Below are 17430 nucleotides of genomic sequence, written 5' to 3'. Positions count from 1 at the left end.
GCGCCCTGCGGAGCACCTGGTTGTATTTTGGTGCAACTAAATTCATGTTTTATTGATAATTCTGTGATATCTTTGCAGCAAATGGAGAGATTTAAAATAGTAGAACGAGAAACAAAAACAAAAGCTTACTCCAAAGAAGGTCTTGGAGCAGCTGCCAAAATGGACCCTCATTCGAAGGAAAAGGGGGATGTAACAAATTGGTTATCTGTAAGTATGAATTAATTTATTGGCTTATCTTGTTGTATGTAAATTTCTTATCTGGTACACTCTATGCCTCTGTAAACAATAAATATTGGAACATAGTAACATTTATATGGTACACCATGTGTATTCAGTGATATTGTTTGCCTCAAATAACAGCCGAAATTCGGCCTTTTCCCCTAGAGAAAATTCCCAATTTCTAAAAAAAATGGCTTAAAATTCCTCCCAAAAAGGTCTACATTTTCCCCAAACAGTGATGGCATTGGTAGTAATGTTTGTATATATTGTATTCATGTTATTATTTTAATATTATTAAGCAGTTTTGAGATCCGGTTTTCTGATCAGAATCATCATGGTGTTTGTAACACATATGGTTTTCGATGTATTAAGTACCATCATTGCTTCTGTTTCTGTCCCCTCTCCGAAAAGTACCCTCCAGGTTGAAAATGTCTGACAACCAAAATATACATGAAAAAAACAGTGCATAAAAGACAGCAAAGGTCAGCAAAAAATCGGAGATGTGTTTAGAATAATATTTCCCAATTTCAATAAAAAATATGCATTTTTCCCAATAAAAAACGGTAGAGGTAGTTTTGAAAAAAAGACAACAATATCACTGGTATTAGAAATAGTTCATGTGTCAAGTTACTATATGATCACTGGTTTGAATAGTTCATGTGTCAAGTTACTATATGATCACTGGTTTGAATAGTTCATGTGTCAAGTCACTATATGATCACTGGTTTGAATAGTTCATGTGTCAAGTTACTATATGATCACTGGTTTGAATAGTTCATGTGTCAAGTTACTATATGATCACTGGTTTGAATAGTTCATGTGTCGAGTAACTATATGATCACTGGTTTGAATAGTTCACGTGTCAAGTTACTATATGATCACTGGTTTGAATAGTTCGCGTGTCAAGTTACTATATGATCACTGGTTTGAATAGTTCATGTGTCAAGTTACTATATGATCACTGGTTTGAATAGTTCGCGTGTCAAGTTACTATATGATCACTGGTTTGAATAGTTCATGTGTCAAGTGACAAACCTAGTGTTTACTATATGATAACTGTTTTATATTTTCAGGTAACAATAGAGAATCTGAATTTACAATTAGAACAGTTTGAAAGCAGGATAGAACAGTTGACGACCAAGAAAAAGAAGATGGACAAAGATGTAAGAGATCTCAATAGAATGATTGCATGTGTTATTTATTTCATTTATTATGATTAACAAAAAATCATTTTGACCATTTTATGAGACAGTTAATTTAGATATATATCCTGTATAAGAATAAACACTTGACACAAGACAAACTGACACAAATCTGTTTATGTGGTGGTGTTTTACATGATCATACAAACTCATTTCCCTGTATTATTAACCTTAAAACAGAGTAACTTACATACTTTATATTTAAATCTCAATATTGTCATCCTCTGTTGTAAGAAATGTTTTGCAATAATGACAAGCCACTGCTATAGATTTCTGTAGAAGTTTATAACATTTAAAAGCAACAGTGTATCCTCCATATTGTAAGAGATTTTTTTATGCAACCACAAATATTACACAAACAATTCCCCTTGTCTGGATTTATTGTTAAATGATTAATATAGTATGGACACTTCAGTGCAGAAAAGTAACATGGGCTGTCAATATGGTGTCTTAAACAGGTGGAAATCAACATATTGGACCATTTTATAGATATAAGCCAATGCTTTACCCAAAACAATATTTTATACACATTTACATCTTTTAAGATAACATTTTGCAGCATAAATTTTTTTGTGGTAAAGCCATTGGCTCATATCTCAATCAACATTTATTGCCGTTTTTAACTAAATTTAAGAAGATTGAAGCCCTGATGCAAATATTTTAGAGAAAAATCAATCTGACCGACTAATGTCATTTCATAAATTCATCTGAAAAATGCTATTTTGTAGATTGACACTAAATACATTTTGAATAAAAAATTGAAGGGGCCAACAATTGGCCTTAACATATCTTATACTTGGTACTTTTATTTGTTATTTGTTTTCATTTAGAAACAAGACATATTTGAAGAACTAAAAGCTCAACAAGACAAACATTTGTTTCATATAAAGCAGTTGGAAACTATCATGAGGATGGTAGACAACGATGCTTTACCTATTGAACAGGTAGGGAAGGTATATAATATAAATATAAGAACATACTGTAATGATTGCCAATGAGACAACAAGCTACAGGAGATGGATTAACTAAGATACTAGAAACTAAGTTTATTGTAAAGCCATCCAACAATGAGCAAAACCAATGACTTAAAAAAATGTAAAACAGTTCAAATGAGAAATCAATAGCCAACATAATCAACAAAGCAACTAACAAACAAAAAAAGAAATATGAAAAATGGAACCAAATGACAATCACCAATTTGTGTTGTTAACTTATATTTATTGATTGATTTTCTGTTTGTAAAATTCTCCCAATCAAAGTATTCATTTAACTATCTCTAAGATTCATTTCAATAAAATAGGTCACACACAAAGAAGTAGTCAGCACTAAAATAGGTTTAACATCCAGTAAAAATTGTTGAATTTGATGATAAATTTTTAGATAAAGAAAATCAAAGATGATATTAAATTTGATGATATTTTTTAGATAAAGAAAATCAAAGATGATGTTAAATTTGATGATATTTTTTAGATAAAGAAAATCAAAGATGATGTTAAATTTGATGATAACTTTTTTTTTGGATAAAGAAAATTAAAGATGATGTTAAATTTGATGATATTTTTTTGGATAAAGAAAATTAAAGATGATGTTAAATTTGATGATATTTTTTAGATAAAGAAAATCAAAGATGATGTTAAATTTGATGATATTTTTTAGATAAAGAAAATCAAAGATGATGTTAAATTTGATGATAACTTTTTTTTTGGATAAAGAAAATTAAAGATGATGTTAAATTTGATGATATTTTTTTGGATAAAGAAAATTAAAGATGATGTTAAATTTGATGATAATTTTTAGATAAAGAAAATTAAAGATGATGTTAAATTTGATGATATTTTTTTGGATAAAGAAAATCAAAGATGATGTTAAATTTGATGATAATTTTTAGATAAAGAAAATTAAAGATGATGTTAAATTTGATGATATTTTTTAGATAAAGAAAATCAAAGATGATGTTAAATTTGATGATAACTTTTTTTTTGGATAAAGAAAATTAAAGATGATGTTAAATTTGATGATATTTTTTAGATAAAGAAAATCAAAGATGATGTTAAATTTGATGATAATTTTTAGATAAAGAAAATTAAAGATGATGTTAAATTTGATGATATTTTTCAGATAAAGAAAATCAAAGATGATGTTAAATTTGATGATATTTTTTAGATAAAGAAAATTAAAGATGATATTAAATTTGATATTTTTTAGATAAAGAAAATCAAAGATGATGTGAAATTTGATGATATTTTTTAGATAAAGAAAATCAAAGATGATTTTAAATTTGATGATATTTTTTAGATAAAGAAAATCAAAGATGATGTTGAGTATTATGTGGATTGTAATCAGGATCCTGATTTTGAAGAAAATGATTTCATTTATGATGAGTTAGATCTTGAAGACGTTGGTAAGTGGATATAGGAAGTCTTTAAATATCACACGAAGGAAAGTATCTACTATGGAGTCATTTATTTTCGTGGATTAAGAAAAACATAAATTTGATGATATTTAATTTCGTGGTTTTGCCGAAGTTTGCATACAAGCCTATAGGAAATTTTTCATTGTTCAACATTTAATTTCATGGTTTGCCTATACCCACGAAATCAACGAACATTGGTATCCAATGAATAATAATGAATCCACAGTATGTACATTGTACAGTGTATGTAACATTATTGTCAATTATCTTAGAGTTAACAAATTCTAAAAGAGGAGCAGTCACACTACAGGGAAGTAATTTACAACTTTCTTTTAATTTTGATATAGTAGCATTTCATATAATGTAAATATAACTTCTATCTTTCATAAAGTTAAATGTTTTTATTCTCAGGTGCAGCAGTTTTAGCATCCTCGCCACCAAATGATGACATTTATTCGGACAACATTTCAGGCACACCGACATCAACAAACTCTAGTTCTCCTTCACCTAGTCCTAGTTTATCTATAAATCATTCCAAGGTAAGCTGTCTTACGATAAGCTGTATGATAAGTTCCCTAACTGACTAATTATTATAGGAATGAAATCTCCATTGTGGTTACTAAATGCCAACTGTCAACTCAAATAATTATTTGAAATATGTGTTTGCATGAATAATTTAAAAGAACACACACAAACATCTTTTAGCTGGTACGCTGAAACACTGACTTGTAGATGAATGAAAATTTTATGTCACAAGTAAATCATATGATACTTCAAATTAAAAAATAAATGGGGTGTTTTATATACTTCGACAAATTAGTTCTACACAAGTGCAGGGGGAAAACAAGATTAAAGAATTGGACTTTTTAATTTAGATCTATTAAGACAATATATTTTTCTTGCTTCCTGCTTATTGCAACTGGACATTTTCAAATGACCCTTTACTGTAAAACAAAGTTTTCAAATTTCCAGATAATCATAAACCCATTTCCACTGAACTATCTCATCCAATGTCTTATATGTTGTTTTCTTTATACACTTTTATAGGTGTTTAAGATCAGTATGTCAGATATATCATCTAATTTTCTGTTTATAAGGGATTAAGATAAAAATCTCTTTGTGAATACTCCTTGCTTATTTATTTAAAGTTTCTGTTATTTTGTAGGACAATGAAGAAAATGACAGGAAAATTAAAAAGTCAATCAATGATGAGGTAAGACTATATACCGAGTGTAGATATTTAATAAGTTAAACTTATGAGGCTACCTTACACTATTTAATAATAAGTTTATTAATGAGACTATAACAAATTTAGATATTTTATAAGTCAAATTGTTATAAGGCTACCTTACTCATTTTTTGGTGGTTGCCAATTTTTGGGGATTCGGGAAAGCTTACATGTTTTCGTGGATATTTAATTTCATTGTTTTTCCAATTTGGTCTACAATCTATAGATAATTTGTAATTTGTTGAACAGCTAAATTTGTATATCACATGTTCTAACGAATTCCAGGAAAATAGGAATCCAACTAATAATAATTAATCCACAGTATTCTTAGAGTACTTTTCTACATCTCCAAAAAGGAAATGATAAAAGTACAGACTTCAAGACTGAATGGATGTATTAAGTATTGAATCAATATTTTATCCTGAATATTCACGAGTTATTGCTGTTAGATGTTGCACACCCTGTGGTGTTAAGGAGCAAGCCATCAATAAAAAAAATATACAAGAAGTAGGCCATTAAGGCCAAGTTTTGGACCCCCTATCAATTTTTTTTAGGACTCTTTCAAATATATATGCTGTTATGTCATCACAGTTGCATCATTATATTTATTGCTTTCATGAAAACACAGAAAACTGGAGAGTATATAGTTTTCCATCGATATTTACGATTGTACAAACATTTTGCATAGCAAAGAAAATAATTGAACAGAAGTTTAATTACAAATATTGACATATTTCACCAAATTTAAAGTTGTTTTTGGGAGAACATATACTTTTCATATCTAATTTGAACTTAAAAATTGATGTTATCGAACGAAAATGGAGAAATATTGTAATGGTAACTTGATTTTGTATTTAACTTTTTTTGTAGTTAATGTATGCCAAATATTGATGTTTGTCAATTTATACCCATTACTAGAGTTTTCTCCCTTGCCAATTGAGAAATTACAATTTCACATGCCAATATTAACTTAATTTGCACATATTTCTTAGAATATCTTGAATTATTATATATAATTGCAAAAAATACTCATTTGTTACACTTTCAGATGCAAAATTAATGTGGGTTCATTTCTATTTATTTCAGAAAAATAAATCAATTCCATTGATATCATCGCCAACGTCAACAAACTCCACATCATCTAATACATCCAGTAACCATGGTAACAATAACAAAGTAGTGACAACGCCTTCAAAATTGTTTACAGGGTAAATAGTATTAGATTTGACTTAGCAAACAGTTTATTAAAAATTAAATATATTAACTCTATTGAAAAAGTTATTTACAAATGGAAAATACTATCAAATATGAGAAAGCAATTACATTGTCAGTGTTATTTACAAAGAGGAAAATGGAGGCCTAAACAACAAATTGTTCAATAAGGCCACACCAATTTGATTCCTTGTTCGACGGACCCGCCCGCACCTATTTTTTTCAAAACAGAATTTTTTTATCTTTTTTATATTCCCGCTTCCCGCATCCGGAAATGTAATCATGTCCATTTCCCGCACCGTTTTTTTTGTAAACATTATAAAAAGATATTAACATTTGTTTTTAAAATCACAGTCTAACCTGTATATAACGATTTTAAACATAAAAGCACCCCAGCACACTTTGTAAATATCTGTGAGAATATTTGTTTCAGCATGAAACCTACTTATCCAAAGCGGGAGAGCTCCGATGAAGGATTTGTATCTCCGATATAAATCTATATCAGCGGAAATACCGGAGTAGAGAACAAAAAATTGGTTACTTCCCCCCTAACTTATATCCCCTATCAAAACATGTTCGTTGTTAGAATAAAGTACAAAGAACTTCTGAAGGATTTGCCTTCAACTGCAATTATATTGTATGCTGGCGAAACAAAACTATCTACAGCCTCTGCATGTTTATGCACCTGTCCTAATTGATTGAAGGGCCTGTCGTTAAGCAGTTATCGTATAATGTTGGGTCCTTTATAGCCTGATGTTTGGTCTGTATCAAAGCCCTGTGTAAAAGGCCGTACTTTGACCTGTATTTGTTATTTATATCAGGTTGAGAACAACCCTCCCTCAGACAACGTACATGGACAAGGGGTCATTTTACTGATGTAGAAAAGAAAATAGAAATACCAAGGATTTGTATAGTTCTTCTATACAAAACCTTTGAAAACTTAGAATTTTGTACTCAAAAAGAGGAGAGTTACATCATATTTTAAACAACTTTTTCTAAAAGAGGGGTCCACTTATTTTGAATAATATTAAACTGTTAAAGTAGATGTGTTAACATGGTTAAAGTCCAGGAATATTACAAAATTCTTGGACATGTTTTGACCATTTAATACCAGATAGATATATGTATAGTTCTTTCAGAAAATATGAGCCCTTTTGTACAAACAAATATATTATAACTTATATTGATCCCTCATAAAACATGTAAAAGGGATATTTATAACATTAAGGGGTTGTCCCCAAACTGATTATGACTTGGATGGAGAATTGTCTCATTGTCAATCACACATACATGTCATACATAGACCAGATTTAATTATTTCTTGGTGAACAGGGAAAAAATACTTCAGAAATTAAAGAAATGTCAAAGTACAAGTGATAAATCAAGCTTTAATATTGTCAAAACCTACTATTTATGTTTACAAAAAAAAATTATAATCGCTCGCCTCTACTTTTCAAGCCTCGCCTCAAAAATTAGCAAATTAAATATTTTTTTATTTAAATTTTTAAATCGCTCGCTCGCCCCAAATTTTGAAGTCCAAAAATCCGTAGAACAAGAAATTAAATTGGTGTGGCCTAAATATGATTTTTTTTTCTTCACTATAACATTTTATTAAAACCAGGGATTCTGAGAATTGTAGTACATGTACAATGTACAAATAAATATAAAAAAAAACACCAAAACTGATTGTTAAAACATGAAAATTGTACATACAATGGGTGTGGGTAATTCATATGTTACATAAAACGTTTGTATTAAGTGATATGTTTTATCTTGATCAGGATTTCTATAAATGATGGTACAAACAGCAATCATCGCCAAGTTACTCCACCACCTTTAATAACAAACTCAACGACGATACAGCCAAGTATGACAGGTAATCAAACTTAGTCAATCCTTTCCCCTCTCTCACTTAAACCCCTTGGAGTTGGATAATGAAACTTATCTGATTATTCACTGTGTTACACGAGTTCAGACTCTTACTCATTTACATTCATCCAGTCCAATAACTTTAATTCCTGAATTAAGATATTAATTTTTGTTTACTCAGGTTTTGGCCATTTTTATGTTATCAGAAATGGGATACCTTGACCTTCTTAAATAAAAGAACAAAACAGTAAAAAATTTTGCAAAGAAAAATTTTTGTTTTGGAATGTTGTCATTCTTTGAAAACATATATAAAGCCATCTATATGTTTTTATATAAAATCTTTCTTTTAACTACACTTGTATGTTTTAGGTCTTTCTTTTCCACGACTTTCTTCTGTGTGGCAGCGTAACTCAGCTGTCATCAAGCTTTTGCCTTTTCATGATCTAAATTATAAATCTGGTAAGACTGATCAATATTTCTTACCCACTTTTCTTATGCTGCTATTAAATGGGCATTGGGTACTAAGATTAATGTATCTCAGTTGTGACGTGTGTTGTACAATAGAAAATACCAAGTTGGATCATTTCTTTTTTCAGGATTTTTTTATCACTTCTAATAACTTTAAAGGAAAATAAATTTCAAACCAGCATAGTTAGTTTAAACATATTTATTTATAGTGGATTGGGAAACAAGTTTGTTAACAACAGTATGAGGTTAACTGGTAATATTCCTGATTAATTTTATTCATTAATATTTATGATGAATTTCTTGTTTTCAGTCATTCTTTTATTCCCCTTCCTTCTTTCATTACAGTTATATAATCTTTGGTGTTATCAATTTTTTCAAAGAAATGGCATTGTAAATTAAGATGGCTTTCAAATGGAAACTCTCAGTTATCAAGTGTCTTTATTCTCTTAAGAATAACAATAAAATAACTATTATGACTATGATGGTGTGTAAATTAAATTTATAATTATAAATTCCATCTTGAATTAATATGATTTTATATGTTGTTAGATATATTGTTGTTTGTGATTGTCTATCTCTTTAGACAACTTAAATGTGTTTCATATGTACATTGTATTGGAACTCATTTTCATGGTTCAGCAACTGCTTCTAAAAAGTGTATAGTTTATTTGTCATGGGACTATCTCAGTTACTAGTAATAAAATACTTCTATATGGTATCTATGATCAAGGTTAAAGTTACGAGTAATAGAATACTTCTATATGGTATCTGTGATCAAGGTTAAAGTTACGAGTAATAGAATACTTCTATATGGTATCTGTGATCAAGGTTAAAGTTACGAGTAATAGAATACTTCTATATGGTATCTGTGATCAAGGTTAAAGTTATGAGTAATAGAATACTTCTATATGGTATCTGTGATCAAGGTTAAAGTTGCTAATAGAAAGTAAATTAACTAGGTTTGGTGTATGAAAAGATTGTTAGCTGTGAATTTTCAGACTGATATCATTTGTCTCTGACCTCATTTACATGTATGCTTGACAATGTTATGTTTATGTCTTTTGTGGTAATGCCTTTATCTTTAAGACTCATTATAAAATCAATGGTCAGTAAAACAGACTTTTCATCACGCAACTTTATTTCTTTTTTTTTTTTCTTTTTTTGTTCTCCTGAGTGACATACTTTTTTATCATGGAGAAAAATAACAAAATGTTCACTTCTCCACTTGTTAATTATTGCCCATATTAGTTCAAACATTTCCAAGTTCTGAGATTTTTAATCATTTATTCATTGTTAGGACTTATAAACATGAATTGTAAGACTTATATTGACTATTTTTCATTTTTGGCTGTTTTGGTTATTTTGAATTTTAGTTTTCTTTTTCTAGTTTAATTGTTGTTACCACGCATTGAAACAAAGATACTACAGCCATCTGACTATAGATTAGCTTCATTCCTGTAAACCATAAGTCAGGGGTTTGAGTATCATAATAACTTTCATTAGATTTAAGACTTAAAACAAATAGTGTTCGGCAAAGACTTATAAACATGACTTGTCAAACTTTATTTTAGCCGTTTTTCATTTTTGGCTGTCTTGGTTATTTATAGAACCAAAAAAGAACAGCCTTCTTAACAAATCTTTTTAAAATAAGTTTTGTTTTTGTTATCGGTATTAACCTTAAGTCCTTACAATAGGGATTTTAGACTTCAAACAAATGATGTGTTCTGTGGTTGTCTGCATGTTATGTTGGTAATGGATATAATCGGAAAAAAACACTTTATTTTGGCTTTTATTTGGGGAAAGGGCTTGTATGATAATTATTATATTTTTACTAGTTAAATTATGAAGCTTTTCAGATTTTTTGTAAGCTTTTGTGCTGGGTAGTGAAATTTAAAAGGACCAGCCAACATCAAATGTTTTTTCTTCAGTAATTAAAGGACAGATAAAGGACAATCTGTTTGTGTCCCAGCAACATGTTTCAGGAACATAAATATACTGAATGTCAGTCTGTCTGTGAGCCTTGATGCACTCTTGCATGTTAAATCCTTGCAAGATTTTAATAACTCACATCAGGAAGACATTGATACACTGTTTTTCTTTTAAGCATTTTTTTCAAAAGATTATTTTAATATAGTTTTTTGTGATAACATTTCATCTTAGGGCTATTTCAGAAAAAAATGTATGGGGGGGTTGGAAGGCAGTTTTTGTCAGCACCCACCACCCAGACAATTGTAATTGAATTATAATGCATTATAGTGAAAAGTTGCTCTGATACCCATCACCCATGTATTATTAATATAATGTGCCTTCCAACCCCCCATACATTTTTTTCTGGAATAGCCCTTATTTATTTAAATCTTTTAAAATGTATTGATCAAAAACCTTGGATGTTATTTAATGGTAAATCAACAGAGAAATGATGACAATATGTTCCCATCAAGCTCCAAGATTGAAGGAGTATTTACATAGATTTATATAAAGCATGCTGGTAAGAGATGTTGTAAAAAGAATAAATTTTCATCTCCGTGTGGATTATCTCTTTTGTTCCAAGAGCTAATAACCATATAACTTGTATTTTGATCAATTAACCATTATCAGGGCATCATATTATTATAAAATCTTAAACTAATGATGATTATATCACAGGTTATGAACATGAAATTTTCTTCATTTATTTTGGATAAAATTAAAGCAAAAGCTGTTTTACTGAAATACTTTTCTTTTCTTTTACAGAAATAAAGAATTTACAAAACTCGTTAGAGCATTCAGGAATGTTGTCGACGTCCTTATTAACGAACTCTGTCTCATTGAACTCTACAATACCGCGAGCATCGTCACCATCTTTGCTTATCAATAATATTTCTTCTGTTTCACCGAGTGTTTCTTCATTTATTGGATCAAGTAGTGCTAGTACTTTTGTGACCTCCAATACTAATGGTAGTAGTGTTAAACCGGAGGTTAAATTGGTCATGAATGGACCTTTAAATGCTGGTGGACCATTACTGAAACCTCAAAGTATAAATGTAAGTGTGTGACATGGAATGGCAGTATTATGTAAGGTATCAGCTAGAAGCTATTCTGTCTATTCAGTTAACAATGGGTGGATTGAAAACTTGAGAGGGTCACATACTGATACTGTTTAGCTTAACTTCATAAATGTTTTGATAATTTGAAAGTCATTGATCTATGGTTAAGAATTTAGGAGTGCTTATTAAAATGATTTTCTGTTGAACCACCAGATATCATTAAAAAAAACCAACAACACAGGAATGACTTTACTCGAATTTTTGGCATTCTAGCTTATAAAAGAAGAGTCTTAGATTTATTAGTATATAATTTTACTTTGGATGTAACGGGTCTTTGATTGGCTGACGTTATTTTGTTATCAGTCCATAGACATAATTTAGTCATGTGACCGTGACGTCATCAATGTTTTTTCATGGGTTTTCTACGGTTTAAAATGGAATTTAGAATTAAATTATAAGAAATGACTAATATTTTTTCTGTCTATTCGAAATAACATAAAAAATGTGGTGCACACTGTTAAAAAAGGCGCTACATGCGTTATTCAGTGTGCACCAAATTTATTATGTTATTCAGGGGTGTGGAAATGCTATGCCCGACTCGTACATTTGAACAACCGGACAAGTAATTATTTTTGTCTTGGTTGCCCGTGGACAAGTAAAAAAATATACAAGACAAAGTTCAAATCCAACAAAAACATAAAATGAATATCAAAACGTATAAAGATGTTTAATTTATGTAAAATAAACCAATGTTCAGCAAGTAAAAACATCAATGTTCATGACGATAAATATTACATGATACAGGAAATAGATCGATTACCAAAATAGATCAAAATAAGTATGCGAACCCGAGTCGCGTAACATAGCATTGTCTTTGTCCATTGACCTGGGATCGTTGATTAAGTTTCATCCATCATTTACTGGAAGTGTCATTTCTTTAAATTTTGTATCGAGATTCAGATTGACAAATACTTAATAAAAAGCTTGGCAAGCAAGGCAAAAAGAATCATATGAGTCGAGTAGAAAGCCTTAAATGCAAACGGAGGACACAAAGTATTTAAAAAAAATAGCGGAAGCGAGAATTTCAGACATTGTGGATATCAGATTGTCCCTGGATATCAATAGATGGAAATTCGGAAAATAAATTAAGTTTTTGTCTTATTTATAGATGAAAGGTCAACATAATATGTTGTCAAACTGGTAAATAGAAGGGACACTTTAATTGCACATCAAGACAATAATAAATAATCAAGAAAAGACAAGTGTGTCAGTTGAGAGAAACACCACAAAATCAATAGTTAATCTATTATTTAATTTACATTTCTTCAATCACTGTCCTCACATTTAGTATAATTATTATGTACCTACTGGCTACAATTTTTATTCCCAAACTGCTGCAAAATTGTCCTTTACATGTCATTTCATTGGTTGGTTTGCTTTTAGGTTTCTGTCCCATTGATGTTTACCCATTTCCTACTTTTCTAAATTTTTTACACATATAAACAAATGGATTTCATTTGTTTGTGATGCACAATAGTGCTAAGTAAGAATCATATATTAGCTAACAAGAAATACTTCAATATTTATTGGGATCATCAGGGCAAGTAAAAAAATTTCAGGACAAGTTAAATTTTTAGTTTTACTTGCCCAGGGACAAGTGCTCACAACAAATATTTCCACACCCCTGTTATTTCTTCATAGATAGAAAAAAATATGACAGTCATTCCTTAATTATTAAAACTTCTAGGAAAATCGCTTGTTTACAATGTGGACTGATAGTTAATAAAACATATCATGGAGACAGTCAGTATGTATGAATTGGCTAAAATTCACTATAAAATGGGGGAAAAACTAATTCATGATTTAGATTATCAAAGAATACAGGCTAATGACTGTTAATCAGCATGATTAGTTTATTTGCCAGAAGTAAATTTAATAAGGACTTAAAGTAGATATTTAGGTGTATAAATGATAATGTTATTAACAAAAAGGGACATAGTTATAAATGTGCCTTAATGTCTGTTACTTATTTATTTTGTATATATCACTACATGTATACAGTTAAAGTGCAGGGAGATAAGATTACCAAACACATCTCCCTTTTTAACTCGCCTGGCTTGCATTGTTTGCTGATTTTCTACATGTACTCCTATAGCCATGTATACTGTGTGCCTATATATATGCTGTCATGTTGGTCTTTCATAAGCTGGTAACACAGTATGTTCACTTTTATCTGCTTCTTAACTGGTTGAACCAACTAGGCCATGTGATATATTGCAATCATTTGACGTCTATCACCTTCTTAAACTTCTAAAAAGTTTAAGACATTGAAACTGCAGGACCAATATATGAATGATCCATAACAGATATAGTGTGTTTTTTGTTCCTGAAAATCAGCCATGGTTCCCCATTGCACATAACTTATCTCCCTTGCCTATCAATTCTGCACTTAAAAATATGTGTCTTGTATCGTAAAGACTTCTCAGTTACTTTAAGGTAAAGGAAAATATATTATTTTGCCTTTGAGATTATGTAGAGTGCATAGAGTATCTAGTCATAAATAATATCAGCTGCACACAACAACCTATCAGGAAACAGCATACTCTTAAATGTGAATACCTTGTTATCTTCATTAGATAGCTGTGCCCACAATTGTCAATGTTTAATGTATAAACCTGTTATTGATATGCATTAAAAGGGATCTTCCAATAAAACTTATACACAGCTAACTTAAGCTGTACTTTACCGTAATAGCTGACAACAACAATTTGGTCTTGACATTAGCACTGTATGTTGACAGCTAAAACTTATCCAGAATAATGATTTGACAATACCAATTTCTTTTGACGTTGTTACAAAAGATATGTCAGTATTGAGGTTTTCACCATCACACTATATATTGATCTCTATTGTGGCTTCAATCACATTTCTTGTAGGGTTCTGACTATGGCATTATATTTTGACCTTTCTTTGTTACAGCTAACGTGGTATAAAGCAGCAAGAGAGTCATTGGTAATATATTTGACAATATTTAGGGCAAAAGGGACTTGTGCTTACTGCTTATTAACCAACTGTCACCTAGAATTTGAAAAATTGGACAGAAATGTTAGAATCCTATGAACAACTCATTGCTTTATCCTCTTAAAAAATGTCCCAGCTTTGACCCAGTTTAAAAAACTGACAGAAATATTGGGATCCTTTGCAAAGAAAGCACCGTGCTTTGTTCCCTTGTAAAATTGTTTTTGGCCCAGAAAAAGGCATATGCTGTAAATTTGTATGATCCCATCAAAAACATCTGGCTATTTATTGTTCTCTGCTGCTCATCCCATAGTGGATATAGTAATGGTCCTAATCTGTCTGTCAAAAACTCAATAATATGTAGAATCTTTTATAAAGAGAGGTTGCATATTTGGTAGTTTATTATCATATTGTCTTGATAATACCATATCATACTATACCGTCAGTTTTATCATGTTTATTGTACAAGGGGAGTTATGACTTGGACTTTGAACTATTATAACGTTGGTTTCTTATACTTGGTAGGATTGTTTGCCATCATGTTTAATTGGCTATATTGCACCATTATATTGCTGAACCATTTTCATAGGACTTTAATATGGGACTTGACTATTTTTCATACCTCCTTCATAGGATTTTAATATGCGACTTGACTATTTTTCATACCTCCTCTTAGGATTTTAATATGGGACTTGACTATTTTTCATACCTCCTCTTAGGATTTTAATATGGGACTTGACTATTTTTCATACCTCCTCTTAAGATTTTAATATGGGACTTGACTATTTTTCATACCTCCTCTTAGGATTTTAATATGGGACTTGACTATTTTTCATACCTCCTCTTAAGATTTTAATATGGGACTTGACTATTTTTCATACCTCCTCTTAGGATTTTAATATGGGACTTGACTATTTTTCATACCTCCTCTTAGGATTTTAATATGGGACTTGACTATTTTTCATACCTCCTCTTAGGATTTTAATATGGGACTTGACTATTTTTCATACATCCTCTTAGGACATATTGTTTTAACTCTGTCTGTTGGTTGTCCATCCATCCCATGAAATTCCATTTAATATTTCTCAGTTACTGTAAATCAGAGGTTCCTGAAATTTGTCACCAGTCCTCGTGTGAACGTAATGCAGTTTCAGGTTAACTGAAGACTTGTATATATTAACACTAAACTGACGTGTTTCAGGTTGACTGAAGACTTGTATATATTAACACTAAACTGACGTGTATGAAATTTTCTTTTCATTATCTAGGGTTCTACAAATAGTAGCAGTGTTCTCCCTAGGGCCTTTTAGCATTACCAGAATTCTGGTAATGTGAGGCTTTAATCTTAAATGTGATGCTGTCTGAAGTGGTTTTCTTATAGATTTTGTTATGGATGTGATGCTATAATTTTTTAAAACAAGATGGTATTTCAATTCCCCCTGTTTTCCAGGATGCTAAATGAAATATCTGGGGAGAACACTGTAGTAGCGTCCTGAGATTGTTATCAGACTGTGTATTTCATTTTCAGATGCATTGCTCATCAGCTTCCTGTTTACCAAATTTAGAAAGCTTCCAGTATCAATAGTGAGCTCACTGTTTAACTTTTTGGACCATCAAATTTTTGGTTTTCATTCCAACATTTCCTATCATTATAAAGAAATCTAATTAAATGCCTATTCTTTAATTTGCAGAATTTCAACCTGGTCTTGACTAAAATAACACCAACAAATGCCAAAGCTATAAAAACCCTTTATAATCTATGTACTTTACACACAGTTCTCATCAACACAGCATTGGGAGGTGTTATGCTTAAGCATATAGATTTTGTTGGTGTATATCATTTCTTCTTCAGAGTTCACAGTCATGACAGTCCTAATAGAAACAAACACTAAAATCGTTTCAATCCTTTCTTTTTCAGAGCTCAGGGTCCAGTTCAGATTATTGATTATCATTATTAAATATTTATTGCTAGATAAACTATATTCATGTAAATGTTTTGTTTTTCAGAGTTTTTCCGAGTCCAATTCAGAATCCATGTCATCTTTAAAGTCCATAGCACAACAAGCAGTAGTCAATGCGGGTTTAGAAAATCAGATTCCTCCTTCATCGTCAACGGAAACGGTGTCAATATCAACAGAATCAAGGGGTATAATTAACAAATACATTTTTATATCACAACTTAAACAAATAAAAAGTTACAGCCGAAATAAAACTAACATATGATACAAATAGCCTCTTCTTTTCTTTGGGTAAAGATTTCATGAAATGTAATAAAAAAACATTTGTGTTCCTGGTTTTACTGCCTAAATGATCTTGTGATAATGTGCTATCCTTGAGGGCTGGGTCAAACCAAACACTTGAAAGTTGGTATATGCTGCTTCTTTGATAAGCATGTTGTCTATAGGAGTAAGAGCTAAGAATGGTCCAGGTAAGGTGACATGTCTTCCTGTGGACTGTTAACTTGAGAACTAGCACTTTATAAATCTTAGCGTTGAGAAAGATACATATTCATATCACATTATCATGTTCTAGTCCTGAATATACATTTGATTTACCTACTGGATGATAAACATCCATCCATATTACTGGTTTGGTATCTCTTTGATCAAGTTTGATCAAGTTTATTGCTCAAACAGCATAGTGCAGTGGGGTCAACATTCTTTATATTCAGCCCATGAAATGCAATTTGTTAATTATTTTTTCTAGATATTCAAAATACAAAATGTATTCCTATAGCCATACTTGTCAAGAAAGTTTTATCAAAAATTACAAAAT

At 30.5% G+C, this 17430-nt stretch overlaps 1 protein-coding gene across 2 annotated transcripts in view; it reads left to right on the top strand.

The window, feature by feature from the left end:
• The window catches only part of LOC139487420 (CCR4-NOT transcription complex subunit 3-like), a 39690-nt gene that overhangs the window by 15032 nt on the left and 7228 nt on the right, over positions 1 to 17430 (top strand). The window contains exons 5-15 of one of the 2 annotated variants that reach the window (XM_071272182.1): positions 79 to 207; positions 1293 to 1382; positions 2252 to 2365; positions 3717 to 3822; positions 4246 to 4373; positions 5000 to 5047; positions 6149 to 6270; positions 8056 to 8150; positions 11345 to 11634; positions 14617 to 14649; positions 16663 to 16801. In XM_071272182.1, coding sequence (XP_071128283.1) covers positions 79 to 207; positions 1293 to 1382; positions 2252 to 2365; positions 3717 to 3822; positions 4246 to 4373; positions 5000 to 5047; positions 6149 to 6270; positions 8056 to 8150; positions 11345 to 11634; positions 14617 to 14649; positions 16663 to 16801 — 1294 coding nt within the window. The remainder of the gene's footprint in view (positions 1 to 78; positions 208 to 1292; positions 1383 to 2251; positions 2366 to 3716; positions 3823 to 4245; positions 4374 to 4999; positions 5048 to 6148; positions 6271 to 8055; positions 8151 to 11344; positions 11635 to 14616; positions 14650 to 16662; positions 16802 to 17430) is intronic. The other variant, XM_071272183.1, reaches the window with a different exon arrangement.

Source organism: Mytilus edulis, chromosome 9 (assembly GCF_963676685.1).
Source record: "Mytilus edulis chromosome 9, xbMytEdul2.2, whole genome shotgun sequence".
NCBI lineage: Eukaryota > Metazoa > Mollusca > Bivalvia > Mytilida > Mytilidae > Mytilus > Mytilus edulis.
The sequence above is the reverse complement of the archived record's forward strand: the minus strand, read 5'-3'. Positions and strand labels throughout refer to the sequence as shown.